This window comes from Sinohyriopsis cumingii, chromosome 15 (genome assembly GCF_028554795.1).
Source record: "Sinohyriopsis cumingii isolate HCF-2022 chromosome 15, ASM2855479v2, whole genome shotgun sequence".
Classification (NCBI taxonomy): domain Eukaryota; kingdom Metazoa; phylum Mollusca; class Bivalvia; order Unionida; family Unionidae; genus Sinohyriopsis; species Sinohyriopsis cumingii.
Window position 1 is genome coordinate 51,912,043 of NC_142975.1, and position 16,503 is coordinate 51,928,545.

Genomic DNA, 16,503 nt, shown 5'->3' on the forward strand with positions numbered 1-16,503 from the left:
ATTCCGTTTGTTAGCGAGTTGATTCCCATTGATGACGTGCCCTTCCTTCCACCTTGATCCATCCAGTGAGTAGAGACTATAGCGTCCATGCATCTGATCTATGCGATGGGTGCCATTTGGTCGTGGTGCTATCTCGATTCCTGGATCGAATGAGTTATATATCAAGATAACACACACACATACACACACACACACACACACACACACACACACACACACTGCATTTGGGAGGGGGTCACTGCTGCGGATATTTTCATTCAAAAACCTTTCACTGTAGGCCAGAAAGTTTATCCGAGAAAACATAGGGATTTATCAATCTAGGGATTTATTTTTTTATCAAAAATTCATAGAATTGGTAGTTTCAATACCAAATCGGGTAGCCTACTTCGGACAACTGGACACACACGATTGCCACTTCTCTTCCATAAAAGAATTTGTTTATTTGCTTCAATATAGCACTGCAAGTTACAGAGATTTTTCTCCACAATGAAGAATGATTCAACATTGGACTACGTGGCGTGATGAATAAAGTTTGCTTTATTGACGGTATTAGGCGTCTAAATGCATTTTAATGATACCAAACGTTGGTGTATTTGTACTGCTGTTTTCCAAACGCCCCAGGACAGCATCTACATAAGTTGCCTAAACTGTAATGCAGTAAGACCTTGGCGTTATGCTTGGGTTGATCCATCTTCGCTTGCTGTGTCGTCGAACCACTTCATTTCACATCGACCCATCACATATGTAAATAGTCGAAACCGTACATGTAGTTTGAACAAGTGACCTCTTGCAGGTAAAATAGTCACTTCCGTTAGCAAGCGAACTCGAAGGTCAATGAGAGTTGTTTAATATGATAAATTTCATAATGTATAAATTCATTACAAATTGCGTGTGAACCGCTTAAATTGGATTAGTTTGATGTTTTACGGCGACAAAGCTAGGTTATATAGTGCGAAATATTTGAAGTGCCTTGCTTCAAGACTTGCCACGGTAGCCCATCCAGGCTGATCTGATGGTAGGATTCTGAGATACTGCAGAAACAAGTTGACATGCAGCATGTGAAGTCATCCACGAATGCCGCAGTGATTATTCCTACTATCTTGTGAATGTCAAGTCGACCTAATTCGATCAGTTTCTTTAACTGCATTCAATCAGAAAGCAGAACGGTAGATACTTTATCATCTAGTTACATATGTCAAGGCTCGATATGGAACGAAGTGGACCGAAGGTCATTGGCAAGCAATGTTGGGGTTCACAATGGTCATTTTGATGCCACATTCCAATAATATTTACTCACTCGCAACTTCTCGGTTGGTCTTGAAAAAATAAATAAAGAGCGTTTAGAATTTGGAAAAGGTATGAAAAGAGTTCATAATATCTGCACTCTTTTGTGGACATTAGCAACTTCGACGTAAATCCTACGAATCATTCCTCCAATACATGGATATACATACCATTCGAGCTACTTTGGCTATGTACGACAAAAAAAAGATTGACCCAGAAATTACGAATGGTCAAACTTTTTTTTCCTTCATTTTTAATTCATCTGACAGGCAATCTAATCGTAAAACTGTGGTGATCCAAATACATCTTGTTTGGGTTTCTTTCTTTCTTTCTTTCTTTTTGTTGAGAAATTTCCGCAAACAAAATGTATGATTTTTCTGTAAATTATTACGTTAACATAACTCTGAGGCATAATTTTGTGTTGCAGAAATAGAAGATAGTTCCGAATGTCTTGTTGAGTAGCACTTGGTTATTTATGAGCAGGGCACATTTAAGGCCGAATGCAGCCTAGAAAGTATTACCTTTTGTTCAGCTTTTTCTTCTAAGCTCAGAATCATCAGGGATCTGTAATCATTCAGAGCTTTCTCAGCTGTTTTGCCTTTGATGTATGTTGGCGCAGTAAATACTGACAAAATCCTAAATTTTGTTCACCAGGAACCATAATCTACTCCGACTGCCTCAAGGGACTCTACAGATAGTATGTATTATTATCATAGTTCGATCCCACCGCATGAACATAATGAGTCAGCAAGTTGAACGTTGTAAAGATCAGCTTTTAATGAACTTACATTGTATCGTAATATATTATGGATAATATCCAGTGTTCGTTTAATAAAACTTAGCGTTTTGCTACATACAAGTTTTGGACATACACACTTTTCCAGAGCACTGTAAGATATACTACACTGAGTATCCTGTTCCACAAAGATATTGTTGAAGGTATAAAAGTTAATTTGGTAGAATTTAGCATGAAACTGCAAATTACCATATTGTTTGAACGTCAAAGGTTATAATTCGTTTGTTCTGATACAGTGGAAGTGAGTTATTCAAAGATACAGTCTGGAGTTTGGCACATTTTAATGTTGTAGAGTGTTAGTAATTCTTGTCATTTTCTTCTAGACTGTAGACTTTCCCACCCTGTTTCAAAATAGAGAGGTTGTCTACTAATGTATTTTGGAAGTCCTGTAACTATTCTTCCGCTTGAAGCTGTAGTTTTTCCATTTTTTTGTGAATCGATCAACGAGCATCTGTCTCAGACTAAACTGGCATATTCCAAGAGGCCTTATACGTGTTATATACAATTTTGATGAAATGTGCGAACTTAATTTCTGATTAGTTTTTGTAGATTATATATTCGACATGATGCTGTTTTTAAAATGCTATACATGTTACAAATCCATTTGGTATTTGATGAAAACATTACTCCTAGATGGCGTGATAAGCCGTGATTTGAGAGTCCTAACTATATCAAGAACTAGAGAAATTATTCTGAACGGGCGTGTGGCTTACCGTTGATCCTTCCTTAGACATGAAAAAAGGGGAAAAGTGTACTCCGTGACCGACTGTTGTAAAAACCATCTAGAAAGGATGCTCGCCCTAACCTACACAAGTTTTCTGCCTGAATACCCCATTGCGTCTGGAATGTGGCGGACTCAGTGATCCCCTTTTAAGCTGTTCAACAGAGGAGTTTCCAGACGTACAAAGAGAACGTGCACGAGTCTCTCCTTCTTGTCTGAGGTACGATACGACCTACGTCTTCTGCGTAGTTACTACGCTGAAGTAGTCTTAAGTCGCTGACAGACCCTTAAGTGATATAAGAACATACATTTCTAAATATCTAATGCGAAGGGAAAATTCTTCCCGAGACCACAGGCCTGTCAGGACCACTCCCTCGTTTCCTAGGCGAGCTCCCCAGCAGGAATCTGAGACGTCGGTGTTAAATAGGGAGTGAAGTTCCAAAGTGCGAATCGGGACTCTGATCAAAAATCTGTCCTGATATTTTCACCAACTCAAACTCTGATCAAATTTGGATCCCATGGTGATCCAGTTTTCTATAAACATTATTTGAGGGGGTCTTATATACAGCCTTTCCAGTGGAGCTACGTCTACAGTTATATTCAGAGTTCCAAGGAGAAAGCGGGATAGTGACGAGCAGACAAAGAAGCAAGAATCTGTGAGAAGTCAGGAGAAACAGTCTGCTCCTCGACAGCGACAAAATTCATCCTCATGTGAACGAATTTTTGAGATTGGATCAGATCCAGCCTCTACAGATTGTGGATTATGCTAACTGGGAACAGATCTCTCTTAATGGAACATATCGTGACATTGTGTCTCAGCTAGTCTTAATAGTATTGGCGGATTTGAACTCATATTATACCCATTACTCTAGTAAAAGTGCTAGGAACGAAAACTAAAAATAGAGGCCGAAAGGAACTGCCAAAATTGAATGATGTCGCATACAAAAGCGATGAAATTCTTGTGGACTGGTAAGATATGGTGTGAAGATAGGCGTCCTGGTCATATATTGATCGTCTGCCTTCATGGTCATCTAGATCACGGCAGTTAGAGCGAAGGAATTGGTTCAGTGTGGAAAGATCGATAACGATTCAAGAACTTTTTCTTTAGTCCTAGAATACAATTCGGAAGTTTGTTCAAAATCCTTTGTGCAAAGGTCAGCGGCTTCCAATTGGAGAAAGTCGTATCCTCCGAAGGTCCATGCGTTTGAGATACTGAACTGGAGAAAAGATGCAGTAAACCTCATTTATCATCTCATCAAAAGTCTACATGCCTTCCTTCTCCATCACCTGACCCAATAAGTTAGTTTTGGGAACTCGTCTGCAGAGCTCCAACACAAATCTGAATTTGTTTTGTCTCCGCCAGTTACACGACAAATTCGTTTCTGATTTTCCATGACTAAATTCTTTAATGTGTACAACTACAAGTCGCAAAGGTTGTATCTGTTGTTGTTGTTGGCTTTAACGCCATTTTTCAGCACACGATAGGCTATGCATAGCGGCCAGTATTAATGGTGGAGGAAGAACCCTGGAAAACCCAACACAAATCTTAATTTGTTTTGTCTCTGCCAGTTACACGATAAATTCGGAAGAACCACCGACCCACGAGAAGCTACCGGCAAGCTTTCTCACATACTCACATTGGCCGAATCCTAGATTTGAACCCACGCAGACAAAGGTGAGATAGCAGTGATCCGTAACGGAGACCGCTTTGGACCACTCGGGGCCCTGGTTGGATCTGTACACACACACACACACACACACACACACACACACACAGAGAAAGATAGCAACAACAACAAAACTGACACGAAAGATAATTACATAAGAATTTTGTCAAGATGGTGTCATCTTCCCCGAACAGCTAGTCAATCCACCTACTTTAGAAAACTTGGGCCATTTTCCATTTCTGATGGCAATTTTCCATTACTTTTTCAATGACAATTTTCCCAATGATATTTTCCAGGAATTCCCATGATCTGGGGAACCCTGTGGCGTCTGCGCACACACAAATATACATTATGTTATCTGGGATAATCAGTATCAATACTAAAATAGAGTGTATCAACTGCTGCACCACCTACATTATCTGCCGGGACAATCTGTTACTGGGTGTTTCGCCCCTTATCCCAGAACAGCCATGTTTTGTCCTCGCGCTTTATCCAAGGCCAGCTCTTTCAGCAGTTTTGTCCACTGCTTAAACCGCCACTTTGCGGTTTTTCCATGTTATCCATTGAGCACTGGACATTTTACAGACCGATCAAGCAGGAAGCCCTATACTTCTCACCTCTACTATGAATGACCAAATACTCTATTCCCTTCTCTCTCCATCAACTCTACAGACTTAGTCAACTTTCTTTCATGAGCCTCATCACACCTCTCCTCCCAAGGTACAGTCAACTCAAGTTGAACGTTGTGAAGATCAGCGTTTAATGAACTTACATTGTATCATTGTATTATTATGGATGATATCTAGTGTTCGTTTAATAAAACGTAGCATTTTGATACATACAAGTTTAGGACATAAACACTTTTTCAAAGCACTGTAAGATATACTACACTGAGTATCCTGTTCCATAGATATTGTTGAAGCAATAAAAGATGAATTGGTAGAATTTAGCATGAAACTGCAAATCACCATATTGTTTGAACGTCAGAGGTTATAATTTGTTTGTTCTGATACAGTGGAAGTGAGTTATTCAAAGATACAGTCTGGTGTTTGGCACATTTTAATGTTGCAGAGTGTTAGTAATTCTTGTCATTTTCTTCTAGACTGTAGACTTCCCCACCCTATTTCAAAATAGGTTGTCTACTAATGTATTTTGGTAGTCCTGTAACTATTCTTGCCGCTTGGAGTTTTTCCACTTTTTTTGTGAATCGATCAACGAGCATCCGTCTCAGACTACAATGGCATATTCCAAGAGAGGCCTGATATACTTTAAATACAATTTTGATGAAATGTGCGTACTTACTTTCTGTTTAGTTTTCGTAGATTATCTATTCGACATGATGCTGTTTTTTAAATGCTATACATGTTACAAATCTATTTGGTATTTGATGAAAGTATTAATCCTAGATGGCGATGAAAATCCACATTTTAAGTTCGATAGTATCAAAAACAAGTTCAGGATTGTTTGTTGCGTTTGCTCGTGAAAAACAATGCCACTGGGTTTTTTCTTTCTTCTGGATTAAACTTTAAGAACCATTTCTTGGACCAGTTATGCAGTTGAATTAGGTCATTATTCATGACAAGCGCTGTTTCAACAAAATAAGGAGACGAACAATGCAGAGATGAGTTATCTGCAAAAAACACGACAGAGTTCATACCATCCGAAATATCGTTTACATAGATTAAAAACAAGATTGGCCCAAGCACGGATCCTTGTGGCAAACAAACATTTATAATCATTTCACGTGAATAAGTATCATACAAAACCATCGCTTGTTTTCTGTTACTTAAATAACCATCAAACCATTTTATAAGTTTACCTGAAACTTCGTATTCCTTCAATTTAAACAATAATCCTCTGTGCCACACCCAATCGAAAGTTTTTGATAGATCATAAAATACAATACAAGAATTTTCGGTTTTTTCTAATTAACTGCAAATGCTATGATTGGAGAGAAAGTGATTGATACTTATAAAAAGGACGGTTTGTATGAAAGTAATTATATTCATGTTTAAAAAATGCATCTTTCAAAGATATTTTGCGACACAGCTAAGTATGGAAATTGGTCTATAAGTGGCAATCTCAAATGGATAATCATTTTAAGGAATGGGAAGAATGTGCGAAAGTTTCCATTTATCTGGAAATGTGTTTTCCTTCAATAATCGATTAAAAAGCATTGTTAGTGGTGCTGCTCTTGTTTCACTGACTCCTTTAAGCATTATATGGCTTACTCCATCAGGCCCAGTGGCTTTATTGACAGAAATGGAATTAATACTATCTTTAATTTCTTTTTTAGAGATAGTAATGTCGTTTAGGGTATCAGAGCATCTTTTCTGAAAAGTATAGGGACTGGAACATTGCCGTCATCAACTTAAGTAAAATAATCATTTAATAAGTTAGCCGTTTCTTTTTCATCATGAAGTAAAATAGTCATTTAATACATTAGCCGTGTCTTTTTCTTCATGAAATAAAATAATCATTTAATAAATTAGCCGTTTCTTTTTCATCATATATTCAAACCGAAGTATTATTTCTTGCATCTATAAGTGGTGGAATAGAATTTGAAGGACCATTGTTACATCAGTGATATTAATTCGAAGAGATATTGTTGTAGATGTTGACTTCGTCATAATCAAAACTGAAACAAAATGAAATCCAAACAATAGATTAAGAAAGAGATATAGGCATATTGTACAGATGCCCCCCCCCCCCCCAAGATTCAAATGAAAGTATCATATGATACTACATGTACCATTTACCAAGTACATTCTAAGCAATGTACAACAAAGAACATGGAAAAACGACATGTCTTTCGGAATAGATATTTATTCTGAATAATAATGACTGTATTCACAAAATAATATATGATATGAACACAACTCCCGTATGAATCAGATAACTCCAAATTTTTATATCGCAAAAAATAGAAATCTTACAACCACAGTACTTTAATTGCTGCTAAATATTCATTTAAGGCACACATACATATTCATGTACAATAATAATTCAGCCTCTATACTAGTACAAAACACAAACAAGCTCAAGTCTTGTTTTTTGTTATAACTTTATGGGCGGAAAATAAGAATCATGAACATATATTGCAAACAGCAAACAATTGATCTACATTCTACAACATGAAATTACCTGCTGTTGCCATAATTACTCACTTATAAATCGAGTCCAACTGCAAACTGCACATACCCAGATCTGCCATCGCATAATGCGCCGAGAGATCTAGGTCTATGCATTTTGTTTTAGGAGCATTATTAAAATTAAAGAATAATAATCACGTCCATCCCCATTTCCTCCGAACATTTAAATTAAATGCCACTTAAACTTATTACAAAATAGCTGTTTGAATGATAATAATGATATGTGAAAATTTCAAATTTATTCTTGAATGTAAAATTCATGATATGTTTCTAAAATATATCTTCGTGGTCACTTTTATTTCATTCATACCGCTCTGTCAAGTAAACAATTACGTGTATTCCATTCGGCAGTAGTAAATAAATTTTGTATTTCAGTAAAAGTTCTATAAAAAAAATCGGACATCTGTAGAATATGTGCAAAAACTGAGAAGAAATCCAGTGCACCTGACATATTTTGTTCTTTTATAGCATAACACAACCCAGTCTCATACAGTACTTACGTCATACAAACCGTGTTACTTTAGGCAACTGCTAGTTCTGGAAATCTATGCAAATTGTCACTTGATTTTGGACTGATACAAAGTCATCAAAAAGACTTTCCAAGATACACTAGTAATATATTGGAGTCTTGGCAGTGCAACAACATCGCAATCGCTTCTCACCTTTCTTTCCTTTCACTTTGTGACTTTAAAATATAAAATTACTCCTAACTGCTTTTATTCCTTCATCGTTCCCACGTCCTTTATACTGTAAGTATTTTCAAATATGAGTATTATTATTATTATTATTATTATTATTATTGTCTTTTTGTTTTTGAGAAAAAATAAAAATTGAATGAAATAATCTTAAGTTTTGGAATACAAAGGCGCTCACCTTTAGAAAAAAGCTTGATATCTAGATTTCTAATTTGGACTGTTACATACACAATGGCTATACGTCTAATCTGGACTACTTGACTCGTGATGAAGGTTTCTAAATAAATTGATTATGGCTTGCAACATGACCATGTAGAGAGATAATTTGCCCAATTAAAAAAATAAAGAGACGTCGGTGCTTGTATAACGGAGTCACGTGGGGACACTTCTTCTCTGGCACTAGCTTCCAGCACTGAATCCCAGTTCTTCCAGAAGGCTTTTTGGTTCTTCACATTCCTGAAAACAGTAAATACAGATGGTTGATTTCCTCTCAATAGAAAATGAAATTGGTATTTTGTATAAAATAATGTTAACAAATACTCGACACATATCTCCATGAAAGCAGAACTCATTTGTAATGAAACCCAGTCTCCATTAAAAATGACCGATCACCGCATGAAACATTTACGCCACAAATTTATGAAATTCAGGTCCCGAACTTCCTGACGGATGAAATCTATTTCGTATCTATCAACATAATTTTAAGGGCGGTTGTACAGCATCGGGGAAAAGCATACGATAATTATAGTTACTTAAGTGGGGTTTTTATTCTCTCATTTAAAACGGCTAAATCAATAAGCTTGATCTCGATCATTTGTGCATGGGTTCGAGTCTCAGGATCCGCAAACATGGACATGTGAGATCGTTTTCCAGTAGCTTCCCGTGAGTCGGTGGTTCTTTCCGGGATTTTTCCGGGTTCTTCTTCCATTAGATTTACTGGCCGCCATGTATAAAATATCATGCACTGAATAATGGCGTTCAACCCACAACAACATCATCATTCATTTATACCACATGGACACATAGGATCATTGTCCGATGCCGAGGAACACACATAGGGATCTGATGGCAACAAACTATCTTTAGTTTCAGTGGTATGATATTCTGAAGTCAAATGCTTACGAATAACATGTTATTATAGCGTGTGGAAGGGGGAAGCTATGAGAGACACGAAGTCTTGTGAATAATGCTCAAACAATACGGATTTTCTTAAAATGGCACTTTCAACACATTATTAGCTACAGCATGCTAAAAAAAATCGTAGCTAAGCGCTGTTTTACAATGACGCAAAGAAGCATTCGACATCGGCAAGGTCAGGCTGATATCGAACCAACAAACCTTTGATTACAAGTCCGATGCTCAACCCACTGACCTACTCGAGCAAAAACTTTATATATGAATTGGCCTTAAGTATAATTCAGTTTCTGTATGCTACAAAAGTCTGATATGATATTAAAAGTCAAAGATGACTGGCATATTAAAACAAATCTCTTCTGATTAAAATAAAAACAAGCATATTCGCTTTTAAGTTGTGCTGCCGCCAACAATTTCGGAATTTAGACATGCTGTGGAAATTGACTGGATAGCTATGTTAGGGTTGAAGTGTAATTATTGTCGATTTTTTGGTTGAAACAATTTCATTGGAGAGAGAGAGAGAGAGAGAGAGAGAGAGAGAGATTCCTAAAGACCGCGGTGATATGGTCAACCAATCAGATACAAGAACACCACAATAATATACAATGCTGTCAATTAGTTGGCTGAACGTTGAACGTTTAATCCATGGGTCGCAGGGTCGACATCCGCCCATCCTGGTCCTAGTCGGAAAGGTACTTAGGTTCCATTTTGTCGACATGATTAAGCCAACAATATTTCGAACGAGCCGCCAAAAACCAAACAACCATAACCGTACTCATTCTACGCTCTAATGAATTACGCTTTTTATGTAAAGTATGAGAAATTAATCTTTCAAAGTCTGCACACGGGAGTGTTCACAGAAGGGCGACGGAAAACACACGGCAGATGCTGATACATCCTTTGAATAAGTAAAGCATAAACACGAGCCTCACGAAGGTACCGACACTGTGCAAGCCACAAAGAACTTTCAGCAATTGAAGATAAGACCATTTCTTTGTTTTGACTGCTGAGTGTTGAAGCCATCTGATTTTCTTGAACATGAGTTTTAAATCAGCTACTAAGGCAGCCATATTTTCATTTAAAACGGACTGGATACCATCTGGTGAAAATCCAATGCTGATATGCGCATCCATTCAGGAGAATCAGTGACCTGACCTTCCACATATTCATTGTGGCAGCCATATTTGTAGAAAGATCGGCAATATTTTCATTTAGGACCAAGTAGATATGATTATTTTTCCCGTGAAAACTCCATTATGATGCGATTTTCCAATTAGAAGCAGCAATAAAAAGATTTCCAAGATGACTGCCATGGTGGCCATACTGGATGGATCTCTCTCTCTCTCTCTCTCTCTCTCTCTCTCTCTCTATATATATATATATATATATATATATATCGACTGCAAGAACAAGCTTAAAGATCTAATAATGTTTCCTACCTTAAATATTCTCAGCATGTTTTATGTTTTATAATGTTTTCTAATTTCATTGCGTTTGTTTTTGTAATCATATCATTATGTTTTTTTTTATCTTATAGGTGTTGTCTAATGCTGTAAAGCGCTTAGAGCTTCTAAAGATTAGGCGCTATACAAAGTCCTCATTATTATATATATACATATATCTTTTAAAGAGTTGATATATCAAATTGTGATCCGTCCATGATGTATGAATACGCATTTATAAATATGGTTTCAACAGCAGGCAATTACTTATATAATGTCTAGATCAGTGATGAATTTCCATTTATTAATCGTTATCTACATAAAAAAACAGCAAGAAAAATATTAATAACCCCCAGTTTCTAAATTAATTAAATAGGGTACATAATTTAATCGAAATACCTTCTGCTTTCTCTTTTCCTTCTCTCTCATGAGTAAGGGGCAAAATAAGTGGGAACTTGTGTGTGTGTGTGTGTGTGTGAGAGAGAGAGAGAGAGAGAGAGAGAGAGAGATGGACGGAACTTTAAAATTGAACTTACACTAAGTCAGCTACTAGAACCTGGGTCGTTGTAGTGATATATGTACGCATTCTATGGGATTATCCATAGTGTTCATAATAAAACTGTTACAAAGTTGCAATAGCCCGTCGAGATTGCGATATATATTTTGGATAGTAGGTTCACAAACATACTGTAATCTACGTATAGCATTTTTTAAATATTTTTAAAAACCTATGTTAGGGTTTCAAAATCTTCATATTCAAACCTCAAAGTGTCAGAAACATCTCTCACTGTCTATGTCTGTAGCTGCGTTAGTTGTTCAGGCAGCAGATTAATCGACCATCACCGAAACATAGGGATGCCCCCCCCCCCCCAAATCCTCCCTCTGTCGGATTTCGCCTGTGTCATGCTACGATGTGACTGGACATATGAACGATGGCACCATTTACGGGCAAACCAAAAAAGCAATGGGGAAAAAGAGAGATGGGGCATAAAAATAATCTTCCGGTTGGTAGCAATGCTAACTAAAGCATAATAACGAATTAAATTAACTGTAAATAAATTTAAACGTTTGAATTACCTCCGGTGGTCTATCGGTTAGAGCGTCTGCATCGGATGCGGAAGTCAAGTCGAGGGTACGAACCCCCGCCGAGTCATACCAAAGACTTTTTTATTTTAAAACCGGTACTAACGGCTGCCTCGCTAGGCGCTAAGCATTAAGAGGTTAGTGTTAGGACTGGTCGACCTGGTGTCAGGATAATGTGACTGGGTGGGACATGATGATATACACGCCTGTGGCATGATAACCCAGTAGTAGACAGCACTATAAACTGCCACACTTCAGACATCGTAGCGATATGATTGACATATTGTTAAAGCTACGTTAAAAATCCAAATCACACACACTGAAATACCTCTTGTTGGTTCGTCAAGTAGCTTAGTATATTTTTCACACTCGTTTCAATACACACGACGGTGAGTGAATGCTGCGTGTTCAGTGCTAATCAAGAAACTAATCACGCCGTGTTTATAGTGCTCTACTTTGTTCAATTAAACCATCTTTCGTGTTTAAATCATACGTGTCTTACATTTATTTAATCAATATGAATGAAAAGAACTGAAGCAATATATCAATTTACAAAGAGGACTGTGGATAGCCGCAATAAGTAAAAAACTACATTTTGTAGACAATCTTAACTCCGCTGGAAATGTATGCGACTCTAATGTAAGTAAAATATGTCTACAATATGTATTTAAGCTGTATTTCTGACACACCATTCGCTGCATACATTTATATATCTGTAATACATTAACTGTTATTGTTGCGTTGATATATTTCCCACACGAGTGAGGGGTTGACTGTATAAAGTAAGCTGTTAAAGTGAACATAACACTGTTACCAGTAGGGTGCTCTACTGCAGACTGTTGACAGCTTGTTGGACTGATGCATATAGATCCAATGTGAAAATGCCTATCCCATCTCTCTTAGAGAGACGGATACTGATGCTGGACTGATGCATATAGACCCAATGTATAACTGCCTACCTCAACTCTCTCAGTGAGACGGATTAACTCTTGTTGGAGTGATGCATATAGACCCAATGTGTAAATGCCTACACCATCTCTCTCAACGAGACGGATAAACTCTTGTTGGACTGATGCATAGAGAACCAAGGTGTAAATGCCTACTCCATCTCTCAGTGAGACGGATAAACTCTTGCTGAACTGATGCATATAGACCCAATGTATAACTGCCTACCCCACCTCTCTCAGTGAGACGGATGAACTCTTGTTGGACTGTTGCATATAGAACCAAGGTGTAAATGCCTACCACATCTCTCAGTCAGACGGATGAACTCTTGTTGGAGTGATGCATATAGACCCAATGTGTAACTGCCTACCCCATATCTCTCAATGAGACGGATAAACTCTTGTTGGACTGATGCATATAGAACCAAGGTGTAAATGTCTACCCCATCTCTCAGTGAGACAGATAAACTCTTGTTGGGCTGATGCATATAGACCCAATGTGAAAATGCTTATCTCATCTCTCTCAGAGAGACGGATACTGATGTTGGACTGATGCATATAGACCCAATGCCCACCCCATCTCTCTCAGTGAGACAGATAAACTCTTTTCATAGTCAGCACAGCTCATCTCTATATGGTGGCTGTCGAAACGTCTAAGGCACCCTCAAAAATACGTTATGGATCCTTTCTTTTATTTTTTTAATTAGATAGATAAAACACAAGGCTCTAACAGCGAAAAAGATGCGTATCTCGACCATCCCCAGCAAACATACGAATGTGGGGATTTCAGTACGAGCAAGAGCAACCCACGTTTTGGATTCTTAGCCAAAAACCCAGGTTGGCAATGATGAGGTCGAATCATAGTTATCACTGAAATGTAAACTAATTTTCAGTGGCAAAGAGTTTCAGTTCTTTTCTGCGCATACGCAAGGAAGAGAAGGAAACTTTTAAGAGTAGACTTCACATAATGGTTCAGAACGAGGTTTCGATTGCGATAAAAGAGCACGCGAAATATTGTCCATCGGCATTAGCCAGCGGGAGACTGTCTCTGGAACTAAAAGTATCGAATCAGTTCTGAAAGACATTATAGTGGAACCCGTATAGAAATTTAAGACTGTTTGAGAGGGTTCCTCTATAAAGGCCTTAATAGTGAGCTATCTTTTTCCTCGAAGAATACAAAATGCAACAAGACTTTCCTTCCAGAGAGGAAATCGGCTCAAAAACATTTCCAACGGCATCAATTACTGAAGTCTCCACTTGGTATCGTTTACCTTAGAAGTAGATTGCCTTTTAGCTTGTGCGATGCATATAACAACTTTGCTAGAAGACTGGTCCGGGCAAAAAGTTTGATATGCGCATGACGTGAAAGATAGAAAATTTCTGGAAATGTGAGGAATCATTTCTAAGCAGTAAATTCCCTAGGAACAAACATATCCAGGTTAAGGTGTTATCAGGATAAGCCGTGATTTTAGAGTCCTAACTATATCAAGAACTAGAGAAATTATTCTGAACGGGCGTGTGGCTTACCGTTGATCCTTCCTTAGACATGAAAATAGGGGAAAAGTGTACTCCGTGACCGACTGTTGTAAAAACCATCTAGAAAGGATGCTCGCCCTTGCCTACACAAGTTTTCTGCCTGAATACCCCATTGCGTCTGGAATGTGGCGGACTCAGTGATCCCCTTTTAAGCTGTTCAACAGCGGAGGTTCCAGGCGTACAAAGAGAACGTGCACGAGTCTCTCCTTCTTGTCTGAGGTAAGATACGACCTACGTGTTCTTCGTAGCTACTACGCTGAAGTGGTCTTAAGTCGCTGACAGACCCTTAAGTGCTATAAGAACAACATGCATTTCTAAATATCTGATGTGAAGGGAAAATTCTTCACGAGACCACAGGCCCGTCAGGACCACTCCCTCGTTTTCTAGGCGAGCTCCCCAGCAGGAATCTGAGACGTCGGTGTATATTAGGGAGTGAAGTTCCAAAGCGCGAATTGGGACTCTGGTCAAAAACCTGTCCTGATATTTCCACCAACTCAAACTCTGATCAAATTTGGATCCCATGGTGATCCAGTTTTCTATAAACATTATTTGAGGGGGTCTTATATACAGCCTTTCCAGTGGAGCTACGTCTACAGTTATATTCAGAGTTCCGAGGAGAAAGCGGGATAGTGACGAGCAGACAAAGAAGCAAGAATTTGTGAGAAGTCAGGAGAAACAGTCTGCTCCTCGACAGCGACAAAATTCATCCTCATGTGAACGAATTTTTTAGACTGGATCAGATCCAGCCTATTCAGATTGTGGATTATGCTAACTGGGAACAGATCTCTCTTAAAGGAACATATCGTGACGTTGTGTCTCAGCTAGTCTTAATAGTATTGGCGGATTTGAACTCATATTATACCCATTACTCTAATGAAGGTGCTAGGAAAGAAAAGGAAAAAAAACAGAGGCCGAAAGGAACTGCCAAAATTGAATGACGTCGAATACAAAAGCGATGAAATTCTTGTGGACTGGTAAGATATGGTGTGAAGATAAGCGTCCTGGTCATATATTGATCGTCTGCCTTCATGGTCATCTAGATCACGGCAGTTAGACCGAAGGAATTGGTTCAGTGTGGAAAGATCGATAACGTTTCAGGAACTTTTTCTTTAATCCTATAATACAATTCGGAAATTTGTTCAAAATCCTTTGTCAAAGGGTCAGTGGCTTCCAATTGGAGAAAATCGTATCCGCCTAAGATCCATACGTTTGAGATAATGAACTGGAGAAAAGATGCAGGAAACCTCATTTATCATCTCATCAAAAGTCTACATGCCTTCCTCCTCCATCACCTGACCCACAGAGGGCACGACATATGGGAAGGACCCAATGGGTTAGTTTTGGGAACTCGTCTGCAGAGCTCCAACACAAATCTGAATTTGTTTTGTCTCTGCCAGTTACACGACAAATTCGTTTCTGATTTTCCATGACTAAATTCTTTAATGTGTACAACTAAAAGTCGCAAAGGTTGGATCTGTTGTTGTTGGCTTTAACGCCATTTTTCAGCACACGATAGGCTATGCATAGCGGCCAGTATTAATGGTGGAGAAAGAACCCTGGAAAACCCTGGAATGAACCACCGACCCACGAAAAGCTATTGGCAAGCTTTCTCACATACTCACATTGTCCGAATCCTAGATTTGAACCCACGCAGACAGAGGTGAGATGGCAGTGATCCGTAATGGAGAGGGCTTTGAACCACTCGGGGCCCTGGTTGGATCTGTAAACACACACACACACACACACAAGCAACAACACACACGGATAGCACAAAAAAAAACTGACACGAAAGATAATTACATAATAATTTTGTCAAGATGGTGCCATCCTCCCCATAACAGCTAGCCAATCGACCTACTTTTACAAAACTTGGGTCATTTTACATTAGTTTCGATTACTGAGCCTCATCACACCTCTTCTCCTAAGGTACAGTCAACTCGATGACCACCAGATTCTTCACACATCGACCAAATCACACCTGGAAGTAGAGACGTCTGCAGAAATTCCTGGAAAAGCAATTTCATTCCGAGGTCCACATGCGTGTCACAA

The 16,503-nt window shown here is 38.4% G+C and overlaps 1 protein-coding gene across 1 annotated transcript in view; it reads right to left on the bottom strand.

The window, feature by feature from the left end:
- Positions 1 to 7,274: 7,274 nt before the first annotated feature.
- The window catches only part of LOC149781795 (AP-1 complex subunit sigma-2), a 53,233-nt gene continuing 44,004 nt past the window's right edge, over positions 7,275 to 16,503 (bottom strand). Inside the window, exon 5 of the mRNA XM_089935952.1 lies at positions 7,275 to 8,771. Coding sequence (XP_089792078.1) covers positions 8,715 to 8,771 — 57 coding nt within the window. The 3' untranslated portion in view covers positions 7,275 to 8,714. The remainder of the gene's footprint in view (positions 8,772 to 16,503) is intronic.